The 17,167-nt window shown below is 39.2% G+C and overlaps 1 protein-coding gene across 2 annotated transcripts in view; it reads right to left on the bottom strand.

Moving 5' to 3' along the window:
* The window catches only part of LOC150077091 (uncharacterized), a 347,053-nt gene that overhangs the window by 30,513 nt on the left and 299,373 nt on the right, over window positions 1-17,167 (bottom strand). The window contains exon 11 of one of the 2 annotated variants that reach the window (XM_090386103.1): window positions 7,728-7,823. In XM_090386103.1, the coding sequence (XP_090242229.1) occupies window positions 7,728-7,823 (96 nt within the window). The remainder of the gene's footprint in view (window positions 1-7,727; window positions 7,824-17,167) is intronic. The other variant, XM_090386104.1, reaches the window with a different exon arrangement.

Genomic DNA, 17,167 nt, shown 5'->3' with positions numbered 1-17,167 from the left:
CTGCAGATTCTTAATGCATGAAGAAACACTACTGATAATCAAATCAAGAGTATTACTCCCTCTAGTTGCCTCCCGAACGTGCTGATGTAGAAAACAATCATCCAATAAATCCACAAAAGCCTTGCTAGTGTGTGAGTGACCAACCCACAAATTCGGTCAATATCTGGGAAATTAATATCCCCCCATTATAAGACTCTCTGATGTACTGGCCCACTTTATTTCTCTGTACAGTTTCTTATCATACTCATCAGAGTCATTAGGCCTATAGCACACTCCTACTCTCAATTTTGATCTCCCAATGCTTATGGAATAGGACCAGGGTATGTCTGCCAGGGGCAAAGGTTGATGACGTTGTAGAGCGGATATCATCTTTTAAGGGCACAAAAGGTGATATAGTTGTACACGTTGGCACTAATGATATTAAGAGTAGGAGACCGGCGGAATTACTTAGCAAGTACAGGTCACTGTTGAAAAAAAGCCGTGAATTAGGGTTGAACTTGAAAGTGTCTGCAATTCTGCCCAGACACGATAGGAGGGAGTATATGATGAGAGCCTTGTCGATCAATTTGGCCCTGGAGGGATTGTGCAAGGCTCAAGGGGTAGAATTTTTTTCAGCCTGGACTGTACTTGTTAACAGGAGAGATTGCTTCTACAGGGATGGGATACACTTAAATAGAAAGGGTGCAAGAATTTTTGCTGATGCTGTCGAGGCAGTGTTAGGTGGGTCGGAAAACTGCTAGTTGGGGGGGATACAAGGACTAATAGATTAACAGTAGCCAGTGGCAGAGGTGGAAGTGATTCTTGCACTGCTTCTATTGAAACGAGCAGAAGTCTGAAAAACAAGATGCAGGATATTTCAGAGACTGCTGGTAGTCATTGCGGTACAAGTAAACACATGGGTTGTGTTAGGGTAGCTAAGAATAGAAACAGGCGCATGTATACCTGCGTGTACACCAATGCTAGGAGTTTGGTAAATAAATTTGATGAATTTGAGGTATTGCTCAAAACATCAAAGGCAGATATTGTTGGGATATCAGAGACGTGGTGTCACACAGATATAAGTAATGCGGAACTGGAATTTGGGGAATACAATGTGTATAGAAAGGATAGACAGGACAGGAGGGGAGGAGGGGTTATGCTATTAATTAAGAACCACATAAAGTCCAAGGAAGTGAAGCCAGTCGACATCGATGGACAGGGCAGTGTCGAGTCAGTTTGGTGTGACATAAGCATAGGGAAATCAAAATTGAGAGTAGGAGTGTGCTATAGGCCTAATGACTCTGATGAGTATAATAAGATATTGTACAGGGAAATAGAGTGGGCCAGTAAATCAGAGAGTCTTATAATGGGGGACTTTAATTTCCCAGATATTGACTGGAATTTGTGGGTTGGTCACTCGCACACTAGCAAGGCTTTTGTGGATTTATTGGATGATTGTTTTCTACATCAGCATGTTCGTGAGGCAACAAGAGGGAGCAATACTCTTGATCTGATTATCAGTAGTGATTCTTCATGCATTAAGAACCTGCAGATAAATGAACCACTAGGTGGCAGTGATCACAGTGTGTTGAAGTGGGATTTACTCAAGGAGGTAACTACCATCAGAGGTAAAGGGAAGGGTTTTTGTTTTCGTAAAGGCGACTATGATGGTCTGAGACAGTATTTAAATTCTATACAGTGGGACCAACTGATGATGTTACCAACAGCAAACTCAAAATGGGAAGCATTCAAGGAACTAATCTTGGAGGCTACCAGGCTTTACATACCAACTAAGAAATATTGTTCAAGGTTTAGGCCTAAATGGTTGTCAGATGAACTAATGAGACATGTGGCAGAGAAGAAAAATGCATGGGATACATACAAATTAATGGGTGACATGGAAGCCTATGATAGATATAAGTTGGTCTGTAACCAAGTCACAAAGGAGATTAGGCAGGCAAAGGCAGACTACGAAAAATCCTTGGCAAAGGATGCAAAGAAAAACAGAAAAGAGTTCTTTACATACTTGAACTCGAAAAGGAAAGGGATGAATCAGATTGGTCCACTGGATATTGATGGTTCAACAGTTGAGGATCCTGCTCAGGTGGCTAACAATCTAAACGAGTATTTTGCATCTACATTCACGCATGAGGAGTTATTCAGGAAGGAGAATGATGTAGGTAAAGTAAACATTGGCAGTGAGCTGGATGATTTTGTAATAACTGAGAGGAAAGTGGAGGAGAGATTGTTGAGGATAAACATAAAAAAGGCACCTGGGGTGGATGGGATCTATCCAGTTATATTAAAGGAGGCAGCAAAGGAAGTATGCAAACCCCTAGCCATAATTATGAGAGCTTCTTTGGACTCAGGGGAGGTGCCCATAGACTGGAGATGTGCAAATGTAACCCCAATTCACAAAGGAGGATCAAAGGCTGACACAAGTAATTATAGACCTGTTAGTTTAACTTCTGTTCCAGGTAAATTAATGGAGGCACTGGTTAAAGAAGCACTGCAGGATCATCTAGACAAGAATTCAGTTATAGCTCAGACGCAGCATGGTTTTGTTAAGGGCAGGTCTTGCCTGACCAATTTGATTGGATACTATGATGTAGTCACAAAAGAACTGGATGCAGGGAATAACTTTGATATTATATATTTGGATCTTAGAAAGGCTTTTGATACTGTTGCACGTGGAAGACTGCTGCACAAATTGGAGCAGTGTGGCATTGGAGGCAAATTGCTGCTATGGATAAGGGGATGGTTGAGTGGCAGAAGACAGAGAGTGGTAATCAATGGACACTGCTCAACGTGGACTAATGTTATTAGTGGAGTTCCTCAAGGTTCAGTGTTGGGTCCGTTGTTGTTTTCGGTGTTTATGAATGATATTGATGATGGGATATCAAGTTTAATGTCCAAGTTTGCAGATGATACAAAGGTTGGCAGGGTCGTTAAGGACAATACTGACGCTATGCTGCTGCAACAGGATCTGGAAAGGTTGAACAGATGGGCTGAGAGGTGGCAAATGAGGTTTAACATCGACAAATGTAAAGTGCTGCATATGGGAAACAGTAACCCCAGAGCAACGTATCAACTCTGCGGTACTACACTGACAGTGGTGGAGAATGAAAAGGACCTGGGGGTAATTGTGCAGGCAGATATGAAGTTCTCTGAGCAGTGCAGACGAGCTGCAAGAGTAGCTCATGGTGTCTTGTCAATGATATACAGGAATTTTTCTAGCAGGGATAAGGAGGTGATTATTCCCTTGTATAAGGCAATGGTAAGGCCACATCTTGAGTACTGTATACAGGTCTGGAGGCCTCATTTCAAGAAGGATGTAGAGCTGCTGGAACGGGTACAGAGAAGGGCAACAAGATTAGTAAATGGAACAAAGGGTTGCTCTTACGAAGAAAGGCTTAAGTTTTGCAAATTACAGAGTTTGGAGACTAGGCACCGGCGAGGTGATCTGATAGAGGTGTATAAGGCTTTGAATGGTTTGAGCATGCTCAATGCCAATGGGATTCTTCATCTTTCTCAGAATAATCACCTCAGAGGGCATAAATTCAAATTGAGGAAGGGCGGATGTCGGATAGATGTGCGAAAATTTGCCTTTGGCCAGCGGGTGGTTGGTTGGTGGAACCGACTTCCATCACTTGTTGTTGAAGTTGATAGCCTAAACAAATTTAAAGCTCAACTGGACAGGTATTTCGAACGAACGGAGGGGTGAAATGGGAGTGGTTTTTTTTTTTTTTTTTTTTGGCTGATGCTGAATAAGCTTGCTTTCTTGCATCATATGCCTCTGCTAATGCTAATGCTAATGCTAATGTCACACCAAACTGACTCGACACTGCACTGTCCAGCGATGTCGACTGGCTTCACTTCCTTGGATGTGTTTCTTAACTAATAGCATAACCCCTCCTCCCTTCCTATCCTGTCTATCCTTTCTGTAGACATTGTACTCCCCAAATTCCAGTTCTGCATTCCTTATATCTGTGACACCACGTCTCTGATATCCCAACAATATCTGCCTTTGATGCTTTGAGCAATACCTCAAATTCATCAAATTTATTTACCAAACTCCTAGCATTGGTGTACATGCAAGTATGAGGCGCAATATGACCATAGCAGCCCTTGCGCCAATAAATCCCACTCCAATAACATGCTACCCTAACACAACCCATGTGTTTACTTGTACCGCAATGAAAGCTGGTTTACTTGTACCAACCATGTTGTGCCACACTAAGCACACTGTAAAAGTTCTAAGGATAGTTGTGCCATCAGACTAGTAGGACAGCTCACAGGGTTTTTCAATGATAAGCAGGAATTTTTCCAGCAAGGATAAGGAGGTAATTAACCTATTGTATAGGCAATGGTTAGGCACAGCTTGATGCTTTGAGCAATACCTCAAATTCATCAAATTTATTCACCAAACTCCTAGCATTGGTGTACACGCAAGCATACATGCACCTGTTTCTATTCGTAGCTACCCTAACACAACCCATATGTTTACTTGTACCGCAATGAAAGTTGGTTTATTTGTATCAACCATGTTGTGCCATGTTAAGCACACTGTAAAAGTTCTAAGGATTGTTGTGCCATCAGACTAGTAGGACAGCTCACAGGGTTTTTCAATGATAAGCAGGAATTTTTCCAGCAAGGATAAGGAGGTAATTAACAAATTGTATAGGCAATAGTTAGGCACATCTTGAATGCCGAATACAGATCTGAAAGCCTAAGTTTAGGAACGATGGAGAGAAAGGCAATAAGGTTAGTGAGTGGGAACAAAGGGTTACCCTTCCCAAGAAGGGCTTCAGTTTTGCAAATTGCAGTGTCTAGAAACTAGGCACCGGTGAGGAGATATGGTTGATATCTGCCATCGAGTAGCTAAAATTTTTCCAGATGGTGCAGGTAGACTAAAGTGACATTCTACCAATGATTGGCATAAGCATGATGATTTCTAAGAGATTTTGGTAAAGGAGAAATTAAAATTTGCATGGTAATATCAATAGAGAAAGAGATATCAATAGCAGAAAAGATCTTAGGAAGATGAACACGGATGCGTGAGTTAATATTTAAGATGTTAGTAATAACTGATATTTAAGTATTAACTGAATTAGCTGCAATCCTTTATGCATTTGGGGAGGCTCTACTGAATATCTATTAAATTAAGCAGGCAATCGAAGAGGATGTGATATTTAGATAAGTTCTTCAAAAAATTAAGAATACAAGACTGAGTTGAACGGAGATATATAGATGCAAAAATTACTGAGGTGTCAAGGAAAACATACATTGCTTCAACTTCTAAGGTGGTATGTAAAGGGTTATAGTAGTAGTGACATGTGATGCAAGAAAGCAAGTGTATGAGCTTATGCAGCATCAGCCAAAAAAAAAAAAAACACCATTCCCTCCAAATGCCTGTCCAGTTCCAACTTAAATTTATTTAACCTGTCAACTTCCACAACGACAGATGGAAGTTTGTTCCAGCAATTAACCACCCGCTGGCTAAAGGCAAATTTCCGCACATCTATTCTACAGCTGTCTTTTCTTAATTTGAATTTGTGCCCCCTTAGGTTCGTAATCTTAACAAGTGGAAGGATCCCATCAGAATTCAGCGTGCTCAACTCGTTCGAGGCCTTATACACCTCAATCAGATCACCGCGCAGGTGCCTAGTCTCCAGCCACTGCAATTTGCAGAACTTAAGCCTCTCTTGGTAAGAGGATCCCTTCATTCCCCTCACCAATCTTGTTGCCCTTCTCTCTACATGCTCAAGTAAATCTACATCCTTCCTAAAATGAGACCTCCAGACCTGTACGCAGTACTCAAGGCGTGGCCTGACCATTGCCTTATACAGAGGGACAATCACCTTCTCCCTGCTAGCAAAATTCTTATATATCATTGACAAAACCCCATGACCTGCCCTGGCAGCCTGTCTGCATTGCTCATAAAACTTCATATCTGACTGCACAATTACTTCCAGGTCTTTTTCATTTTCTACCACCTTAAGTGTAGTACCACACAGTTGATACGTTTCTCTGGGGTTACTTCTACCCATATGCAGTACTTTGCATTTGTCAAGGTTAAACTTCAGTTGCCACTTCTTAGCCCATCTGCCCAAATTATCTAGATCCTGTTGCAGTAGCACACTGCCATTAACAACCCTGCCAACCTTTGTATCATCTGCAAACTTCGACATTAAGCCTGATATATGTGGAAAGGATTGAAGTATGGAGAGCTACAGCACTTCCATGAGAAAGGGTCCATTTTTCAGTTAGTAAAGAGCATAATTTTTGATTAAGGGTGATATAATATCAGTTTCTTGCAAATCTATTTCTATCTAATTACTGATTAATCAAATCATATAAATCTGAGTTTACATAGCCACTGCAATTCCATAGTAGGATGTACTACATTCTTTTATCTATATCTTCTGCATATATCTCAAATGATCTCTCTGGCATCTGTACTCACAAGAATTGCAACATTTTCTGGCACTATCAGTTTTTTGGTCTTATCAGTTAAGACCAAATACAGAAGGGTTTTTTTTTTTTTTGGTAGTTGTTGGCGCATCGGCTTCTGTGGCCATAGTGCACACCTCCCAAGGTTTTTGCAGTACTTTGATCCAAGCCCGAGGCAGGATTTGAACCTGCAACCTTTGGGTTGCCAGGCAGGCACTTTACCCACTTGGCTAGCCCGGTCGGCATAGAGAAGTTAAGGGGATGTCAGGCGGGAATGTGACTTGAAATCAACTGGCTTAATTCATTACATTTTGTTGAGGAGAAACAATAAGGTTCATGTCCTTCAGCAACTGAAGCACTTCGGATTGACATATATATTTTAGCTGCTACAGACTGATATTTATGAGTGACTGTTGAATATGTAATTTTGGCATAATCAGTATTATTTGCTTTCTCATCTCTTGCTATATCAATTTATTTTTTTACCTTATATTTCTGGGTTTCAAATTTCTACAAGTCAGAAGCTTTGAAGTGCTGGGTGATTTCCTTTGCAGTTTGAACATCACAGTACAGTCTGATTGGTTATGATGCCTCAATATGTGGTCTGGGACTGCCCAAACTTCTGGCATTTATAGCATCTTATGGGATATGGTGTTATGGATGAATAGAGCAGTTTAATGTAGAAAATTAAAGCAAACCCATATAGTTACATTAATATTAATAATAACAAGTATCACCTCTTATGATTAAATTTATCTATCATTTCTTAACCTTATTTAATGTTTTTCCCACTATAATCAGAAGAAATAGAGGTTAGTTATGTAGAAAGAAGCAGCTGTGTCCATTAATTTTTATATCAGTTCAAGTAACAAGTTCTAACTACATTTGGTAAATCTGTGATGCTGAAGGTAATGTATAATGCTGTACATACAAACAGGGCTTTCTTTTCTAGTCAAGATCTTCTTGGTCACTTTTCAAACCATTTTCTCTTCTGAAACATTACGATAAGTCTGACCAATCAGCAAAGCAATGCTGTTTTTTATTTTATTTTATTTTAAGGATAAGAAACCTAAGTAATGGCAACCTCTCAGGGTCTTAAATTCGTTACATTACATTACGGTAAACAGATAAGAAAATTAAACATAGTAGTACAGAGATTTTCATCTCAAAAGCCTCCCAAAAACATATGTAAAAAAAGCATATATTTGTGGTGAAAATACAAATATAGAAAACTATATTCATATCCTCTTTCTGCCCGCCCACCCGTGCACACATACAATTGAGTAATAAAATACCTGCATTTTGAGATGGTTCCTTATCTTTCATTTTCAATTCTTCAGTTAATGGACTTTTAACTCCATTACCCGTGGAAGACAAATCAAGAGGATTTTCTGAAAGAAAAAAAAATCAATTAAACTTTATTTTCAAAGTAAAACAACTGCTGGTGCTAAAAGTTATCTTCCTTACTTTTATCATAAGCAAGCTCTCCGGGAAAATATCATTAAGGAAAGTTATACACTAATCACTGATCCATTAAAAGAATAAGGTAGTCATGTGTTCCCTACTTTCACCAAGGTCAAACGCTCAATTTTAGGCATACTGCTTAAAAAATGCATTCGCATTTTGAAGTTTTACTTCTCATTTGTACTTCTCTCAAAATGGAATAAACAGCTGTGAAAAAGAAAATTAAGAACATTACAAGTGTCTTCTCTACACTAGCCTTCTGCTACTAGCACTGAAAACTAGACCAAAATTTTAACATAACCATAACTTATTTAATATGGCAGGTTATATTTGATACAAAAAATTTATAATACAGGTGATCCCCACTTAATGCTGATAATTCGTTCCGGAAAAACAGAGCGCTAAGTGAGTGTAGCATTCCCATAAGGCAACATATGTATTCGTGAGTTGCGGTCGGTGCCATAGGATATTTCCTAATCAATAATAAACGGTAGTGAAAAGATGCACAAATGTCGGTGAAAATATTTAATATTCAAATATTTGTAAATATAAAATATTCTGCATTGCATATGTATATAATTATGTGGTAACTACTTATATATTAAAATTAAACTTAAAATTCCAATTAAAATCATGAATTTAATTGATGAATTTAATCATGAAAAATGTGTCGATTTTGGGTTGTACTTTAAACTAAAAGGGGTTTTAATTTTAAATCCCCCGCAGCGTTATCACCAAACAATAAAGTCAAGTGATCCTTCGCTGCTTTGAAACCGGGCATGTTTTTTCTTCTTTCAACAGGAAACTTTTAGGCATTCATTTCTAAAAAAGTCCTGCTTCGTCTATGTTTTCTACCCAGCGCATTCTACCAAGGCAGAATGCGCTGGTCCCGAAGGAACTAGTAGTTGTTGGTGACTCTATTGTCAGGGAAACGGGGAACATGCTTTGTAAAAAAGATAGGTGGAACAGGACCAGGGTATGTCTGCCAGGGGCAAAGGTTGATGACGTTGTAGAGCGAATATCATCTTTTAAGGGCACAAAAGGTGATATAGTTGTACAAGTTGGCACTAATAATATTAAGAGTAGGAGACCGGCAGAATTACTTAACAAGTACAGGTCACTGTTGAACAAAAGCCGAGAATTAGAGTTGAATTTGAAAGTGTCTGCAATTCTGCCCAGACACGATAGGAGGGAGTATATGATGAGAGCCTTGTCGATCAATTCGGCCCTGGAAAGATTGTGCAAGGCTCAAGGGGTAGAATTTTTTTCAGCCTGGACTGTACTTGATAACAGGAGAGATTGCTTCTACAGGGATGGGATACACTTAAATAGAAAGGGTGCAAGAATATTTGCTGATGCTATCGAGGCAGTGTTAGGTGGGTCGGAAAACTGCTAGCTTGGGGGGAGACAAAGACCAATAGATTGACAGTAGCCACTGGCAGAGGTGAAAGAGATTCTTGCACTGCTTCTATTAGAATGAGCAGAAGCCTGAAAAACAAGATGCATGGTATTTCAGAGACTGCTGGGAGCCATTGCAGTACAAGTAAACACATGGGTTGTGTTAGGGTAGCTAAGAATAGAAACAGGTGCAGGTATACTTGCGTGTACACCAATGCTAGGAGTTTAGTAAATAAATAAATTTGATGAATTTGAGGCATTGCTCAAGACATCAAAGGCAGATATTGTTGGGATATCAGAAACGTGATGTCACACAGATATAAGGGATGCAGAACTGCAATTTGGGGAGTACAACGTCTACAGAAAGGATAGACAGGATAGGAAGGGGGGAGGGGTTATGCTATTAGTTAAGAAACACATAAAAACCAAGGAAGTGAAGGCAGTCGACATCGCCGGACAGTGCAGTGTTGAGTCAGTTTGGTGTGACATAAGCATTGGGAGATCAAAATTGAGAGTAGGAGTGTGCTATAGGCCTAATGACTCTGATGAGTATAATAAGGAACTGTACAGGGAAATAGAGTGGGCCAGTAAATCAGAGAGTCTTATAATGGGAGATTTTAATTTCCCAGATATTGACTGGAATTTGGGGGCTGGTTACTCACACACTAGCAGGGCTTTTGTGGATTTATTGGATGATTGTTTTCTACATCAGAATGTTCGGGAGGCAACTAGAGGGAGTAATACTCTTGATTTGATTATCAGCAGTGATTCTTCATGCATTAAGAATCTGCAGATAAATGAACCACTAGGTGGCAGTGATCACAGTGTGCTGAAGTGGGATTTACTCAAAGAGGTAACTACCATTAGGGGTAAAGGGAAGGGTTATTGCTTCCGTAAAGGTGACTACGATGGACTGAGACAGTATTTAAATTCTATACAGTGGGACCAACTGATGATGTTACCAACAGCAAATTCAAAATGGGAAGCATTCAAAGAACTTATCTTGGAAGCTACTAGGATTTACATACCAACTAAGAAATATTGTTCAAGGTTTAGGCCAAAATGGATGTCAGATGAACTAATGAGGCATATGGCAGAGAAGAAAAATGCATGGGATACTTACAAATTAACACATGACACAGAAGCCTATGATAGATACAAGCTGATATGCAACCAAGTTAGAAAGGAGGTTAGGCAGGCGAAGGCAGATTACAAGAAATCCTTGGCAAGGGATGCAAAGAAAAACAGCAAAGAGTTCTTTACTTATGTAAACTCTAGAAGGAAGGGGATGAATCAGATTGGTCCACTTGATATTGATGGGTCAACTGTTGATGATCCTGCTCAGGTAGCTAACAAACTAAATGAATATTTTGCATCGACATTCACACATGAGGAGTTATTCAGCAAGGGGAATGCCAGAGGTGTATTCAACTCTAGCAGTAAGCTACAGAATCTTGAAATAACTGGGAGTAAAGTGGAGGAGAAACTGTTGAAGATAAACACAAGAAAGGCACCCGGGGTGGATGGGATCTATCCAGTTATATTAAAGGAGGCAGCAAAGGAAGTAAGCAAACCCTTAGCCATAATTATGAGAGCTTCCTTGGACTCAGGGGAGGTACCCATAGACTGGAAATGTGCAAATGTGACCCCAATTCACAAAGGAGGATCAAAGGCTGACACAAGTAATTATAGACCTGTAAGCTTAACTTCTGTTCCAGGAAAATTAATGGAGGCACTGGTTAAAGAAGCACTGCAGGATCATTTAGACAAGACTTCAGTTATAGCTCAGACACAGCATGGTTTTGTTAAGGGGAAGTCTTGCCTGACCAACTTGATTGGATACTATGATGCAGTCACAAAAGAACTGGATGCAGGGAATAACTTTGATATTATATACTTGGGTCTTAGAAAGGCTTTTGATACTGTTGCACATGGAAGACTGCTATACAAATTGGAGCAGTGTGACATTGGAGGCAAATTGCTGCTATGGATAAAGGGGTGGTTGAGGGGGAGAAGACAGAGAGTGGTAATCAATGGACACTGCTCATCGTGGACTAATGTTATTAGTGGAGTCCCTCAGGGCTCAGTGTTGGGTCCATTATTGTTTTCTGTATTTATAAATGATATTGATGATGGTATATCAAGCTTAATGTCCAAGTTTGCAGATGATACAAAGGTTGGCAGGGTTGTCAAGGACACTACTGACACTATGCTGCTGCAACAGGATCTGGAAAGGTTGAGCAGATGGGCTGAGAGGTGGCAAATGAAGTTTAACATTGACAAATGTAAAGTACTACACATGGGAAACAGCAACCCCAGAGCAACATATCAACTCTGTGGTACTACACTGACAGTGGTAGAGAATGAAAGGGACTTGGGGGTGGTTGTGCAGGCAGATATGAAGTTCTCTGAGCAGTGCAGACGGGCTGCAAGAGTAGCTCATGGAGTATTGTCAACGATATACAGGAATTTTTCCAGCAGGGATAAGGAGGTGATTATTCCATTGTATAAGGCAATGGTCAGGCCACACCTAGAGTACTGTATACAGGTCTGGAGGCCTCATTTCAAGAAGGATGTAGAGCTGCTGGAACGAGTACAGAGAAGGGCAACAAGATTAGTGAATGGAACAATGGGGTGCTCTTACGAAGAAAGGCTTAAATTTTGCAAATTACAGTGTCTGGAGACTAGGCACCAGCGAGGTGATCTGATAGAGGTATATAAAGCCTTGAATGGTTTAAGCATGCTCAATGCTGATGGGATTCTTCCTCTAGCTCAGAAAAATCACCTGAGAGGGCATCAATTCAAATTGAGGAAAGACAGATGTAGGATAGACGTGTGGAAATTTGCCTTTAGCCAGCGGGTGGTTGGTTGGTGGAACAGACTTCCATCCCTTGTGGTGGAGGTTGATAGCCTAAATAAGTTTAAGAGTTTAAGGCTCAGCTGGACAGGTATTTTGAACGAACAGAGGGGTGAAGTGGAAGTGGGTTTTTTTTTTTTTTTTTGGCTGATGCTGCATAAGCTTGCTTTCTTGCATCAAATGCCTCTACTAATGCTAATGGTATGTTAAAAACCTATTCAGAAGTATAACACATAATACCCCTCTTCAATAATTTTAACAAGTTCTTTAAAAGTTTCGGCTCCTTTGTCTGCACTTACAGCTTCTACCTGGATTTTAAATCTATTCAACCAGCCCTTACTAGTTTTAAATGGTTCCACATTTCTTCAGATCATCATATAGACTAATCTCTCTCTCTCTCTCTCTCTCTCTCTCTCTCTCTCTCTCTCTCTCTCTTTTTTTTTATAATATTTAACTTAACTGAATTCTGCATTGGATTAGTTAAATAAAATTAGTTAAAGTCTCTCCATTTCAATCCTAATAGCCGGCCTATCCCTGGTGGCTTGCAGTGGAACAGCTGTCTTTTCCGATGCTAAAATTAATTCTTTATAACTGTTCTTACAGTTAAATTTGCCAGTCCTAAATTACGGCACACATCTGCTTGTCGTTGACGAGAATCTATTCGCTTCAAAACATCTAATTTAATTTTCAAATTCAGTCTTTTTCTTACATTTATATCTTCATAGTGCGTCCAGACTTTGTTGCTTTTTCATTGTTATCCACCATTATTAACTTTTCAAAAATGTAACTGTGTTGGTTGCATTAAGTATGATACAATGTTCGAGTAAACTGTCCGTTACACACGATGTCTAATACTGTACTGAGTGATGACTAGACTTTGGATAAATGCATATAACACAAATATTACAAGCAATATACTTCATCATTTTTTAAAATGTTGATCTCGGAACTACATAACAAGTCACTGTACTGCAATTAAATTAGCGTGTGAGAAAATTTCGCTGAGCGTGGGAAAATTTCTCAAGTCGGCGTGGGAAATGTTTTAATGCTTTTTTGGTATTTACTTTCAAGCTATTGACTCCAACAAATGAAACTATTTCGTTAACTATGCCAAAAATTCAATCTGTAAAAGAGCATTATAGTCAGACATGGGTTATAATATAAGAACAGCATTATAGCGAATCAGAGTAAAGCAAACCACGTTATAACGAGGGCCTGCTGTACAGTAAAACCCCAGTTAACCACCATCTATGGGGAAGTGGAGAATTAATGCAAAATCAATAGTCAGTTGCACGAATTTGTTGGTTAGATAGCATTGCTATATTTTTCTTTTCTTTTTTAATGAAATCCCAAACAACGTATTAGAACATACATTACTTAATATCATATATCGGTTGAAGGTGCTGAAAAGAAAGAAGATACATTCTATTACTAGACTTAAATTTCTGTACACTGTAATTTCCAGAAAGAAGAGATAAATGAGGAAGAGAAAAAGTTGGTTCTGGGAGTTCAGAAAGGGTGGAGAATACAGACGAGCAGTACCCATGGCAGTATCTACAGAAAAGAATGCATCAGAAACTGAATGTAAATGAGATAGAGTGGAGAGACTTCATTGTAAAAGAAGAATATCATTAATTAAGCTAAATCTCCTCTTTTGAATAATCTAAAGGACAAATAAAACTGGCAGACTGAACTTCTTATAGCCAAGCTTGACATCAAATCTTTTCAAAATTGTTCTCTGAGGATTACATCTACACCATTATTTATGACATCAACAAAAACTAATAATTCATGATGTACTTCAAGGGAGTACGCAGGAAACTCTACCTTAACAAAGACATCACAAGTAATTGACAGACAGCGGCCATTTAGAAATACCTTTACAGGTAAAGGCAAGGACCTTTTTTGTAAGAGAACTGATTTGATGTGTAATTTATTCAGATAATATGCAGAAATTACAGACATTGTAAACAGAATCTAGCAAAACAAGAGCCTTTTCTCTTGTTATCAGGATTTCAACAGAAGTTGAAAGCTTTTTTTTTTTTTTTTTTTTTTTTTTTAGTCATTAGGATACATGATGCAAATGGATGTTACTGTGAAACTACTTTTCTGTAGATGATTAGTTTCAAAATCATGTTATTAGTGTAATATTGGATTCGCATCATCTTCCTTAGTATTGGGAGGGAACGGTGTTATGGTCTTGATTTGAGTATACCTTCATTCTTCCACTTTTATTTCTTTCAGAAGTAAAAGTGGCAGTTACTCAAATCACAGTTCTTTGTTTAGATTGATAAACCTGAAAATTGTGGCATGCAGCTTGCTGAATGCATTTAGCCCTTGAGATCTACTGATATAATAAGAAAGACATCTGTTATTACACTGATTGCATAGATTTCATCTGAGACTATTCCTTCGTTCTACTGAATTTGTGCTTAATGTTGTGAATTGGGGCTTAGAGGGAGAAAAGGCATTCTGTGTGTTTATTATTAGCCATATGGTGCAAGGAAGCCTGAGGCTTATGCTGCACCAGCCAAAGAAAATAAGTACCCTGAGCGAGAGAGAGAGAGAGAGAGAGAGAGAGAGAGAGAGAGAGAGAGAGAGAGAGAGAGAGAGAGAGAGAAGGAGGGAATCATCAAAATAAAAAAAATAATAAAAAGAGAAGAATGATGATATCCAGCTCAGGACCCTGGGTGTGCCAAGCCCATATATTCACCAGATGTGAGCCCCTGGGGTTGTTATCAGACACTCAGTCTAAAACACTGATGGATCCAATATCTTTCTATTTTAGAAGATTAAGTAGTCCGGTTGGCCTGCCTCCCTAAAATCCGCTCATGCACACCTTCTCGACAGTGAGCTCTGTTATGTCACTTAGATGGCAATGAAAGTATAGAGTGGTTCTCTTCAAGACACCTGGTCAGTGTGAAGAGGAAAAGAACAAACCCACCAGCATGCAAATGGCTGTCAGTCCCCAGCAGCTTTCATTCCCCCTCTTACGACAGTGAGAGGATCAGAGTGGAAGCAGAGGATGCTAAGAATCTCTGGGTACAAGCAGGCTGCCATGCATGGAAACTGAACTTGGCCTGTTACAATATAAGATCACTCATCAGTGAAGATAGGATATTAGAGCTGGAAAAGCAATTAGAAATGTGAATTGGAATATCATCGGGTTGGCTGAAACAACAAGAAGAAATGAATCACTTTTAAGTTTATCAAGTGGAAATCTGATGTACATCAATGGAAACAGTGAAAGGAGCGAAGGTGGAGTTGGCTTTCTGGTCCATAAAGATATAAAAAACAACTCAGGATTTTTAAGAGGTACAAGCTAAAGGTTATGATTTATGCACCAAGACCAAGCCATGATGATGAAGAGGTTGAAGAAATGTGCACCGAAACTGAGTCTTCTAGATCAGAAGAAAACCCACTACACTATCATTATGGGGGACTTCAATGCTAAGGTGGGAAAGAGACAAAACAGCACGAAAAGGGGAACAAAGGAAATTTTGGAACTGGTGAAAGAAATGAAAGACTTGTGGAATTTGCAGAATCTCAAGGAATGTCAGTAATGTACACTTTTTTCAAGAAAAAGGTGAACAGAAAGAGCCCAAATGGATTAACAACTAATGAAATAGACTTCACCCTCACTAACAGAAGATATATCATGAATGATGTTACCATCCTGAACAAGGTTGGAAGTGATCACAGAATGGTAAGATGCACACTTGATATAGATGTAAGAAAAGAAAGGAAAAAACTGACTCGAGTAAATAATACAAAGGTCTTTGAGATAACAGAAGAGGAGAAAAAGCAGTATGTACTGGAACTTAAGAACAAGTTTGAGCTTCTGCAGGCTGTTCAGGACCAAGATATTGACAAGGAATACTACAACTTTCTGAAAGTGATAAACCCCGAGAAACCTATAAGTAAAAAGAAATCCAAAGAAGGAAAAATTAGTCAAGAAACACTTGTCAAGTGGGAACGAGATTACCTTGGTTTGGGCGAAGTTTTTACGGCTCCAGCTATTAGAGAAGTTTTTCTTAAATTTTTACCATTTTATTGACTAAATTGGCATATTAAATTTATTTTCTAGAAGTAGCTTTATATTCCTAGTTATGATACTTTGTTTATTTTGAACTTAGAAAGATTTTGTGAGTTATTACTTAGTATCAGTAAAACTTGTACTGTTTGAAACTTACCACATTGTGTAGTATTTGCGGATCTGCCAATTTACTAAGCAAGTACAGGTCAATGTTGAAAAAAAGTTGAGTTAGGATTAAATTTGAAAGTGTCTGTAATCCTGCCTAGACACGATAGGAGGCAGTAAATGATGAGAGCCTTGTCAATCAATTTGGAACAGGAGAGACTGTGCAGGGCTCATGGGGTAGAATTTTTCTCAAGAGTGGTCTGTGCTTGTTAACAAGAGGGATTGCTTCTACAGGAATGGGATACACTTAAATAGAAGAGGTGCAAGAATATTTGCCGATGTTATCGAGGCAGTTAGGTGGGTGGGAAAACTGCCACCTTGGGGGGATTCGCAGACTAATAGATTAACAGTAGCCACAGGGAGAGGTAAGTGATTCTTGCACTGCTTCTATTGGAATGAGCAGCAGCCTGGAAAGCGAGGTGTTGGAGATTTCAAGGACTGCTGGTAGTCATCATGGAACAAGTAAATACATGGGTTGGATTAGAGTTACTAAGAGTAAGAACAGGTGCATGTATACTTGCATGTACACCAATGCTAGGAGTATAGTAAATAAAATTTGATGAATTTGAAATGATAGTTAAGATATCCAAGGCAGATATTGTTGGAATATCAGAGACATGATGCCACTCAGATATAAGGGGTGCAGAATTGGATTTTGGAGAGTACAATGTGTACAGAAAGGATCAAGAGGATAGGAAGGGAGGAGGGGTTTGCTGTTAGTTAAGAAACACAATCTAAAGAAGTGCATCCAGTTGACATAGATGGACAGTACAATGCTAAGTCAATTTGGTGTGACATAAGCACTGGGAAAGCAA

Source organism: Mastigoproctus giganteus, chromosome 12 (genome assembly GCF_048544385.1).
Source record: "Mastigoproctus giganteus isolate SK-2022 chromosome 12, ASM4854438v1, whole genome shotgun sequence".
In the NCBI taxonomy this organism is placed as follows: Eukaryota; Metazoa; Arthropoda; class Arachnida; order Uropygi; family Thelyphonidae; genus Mastigoproctus; species Mastigoproctus giganteus.
Note: the sequence above shows the minus strand (reverse complement) of the source record. Positions and strands in the feature narration are given on the sequence as shown.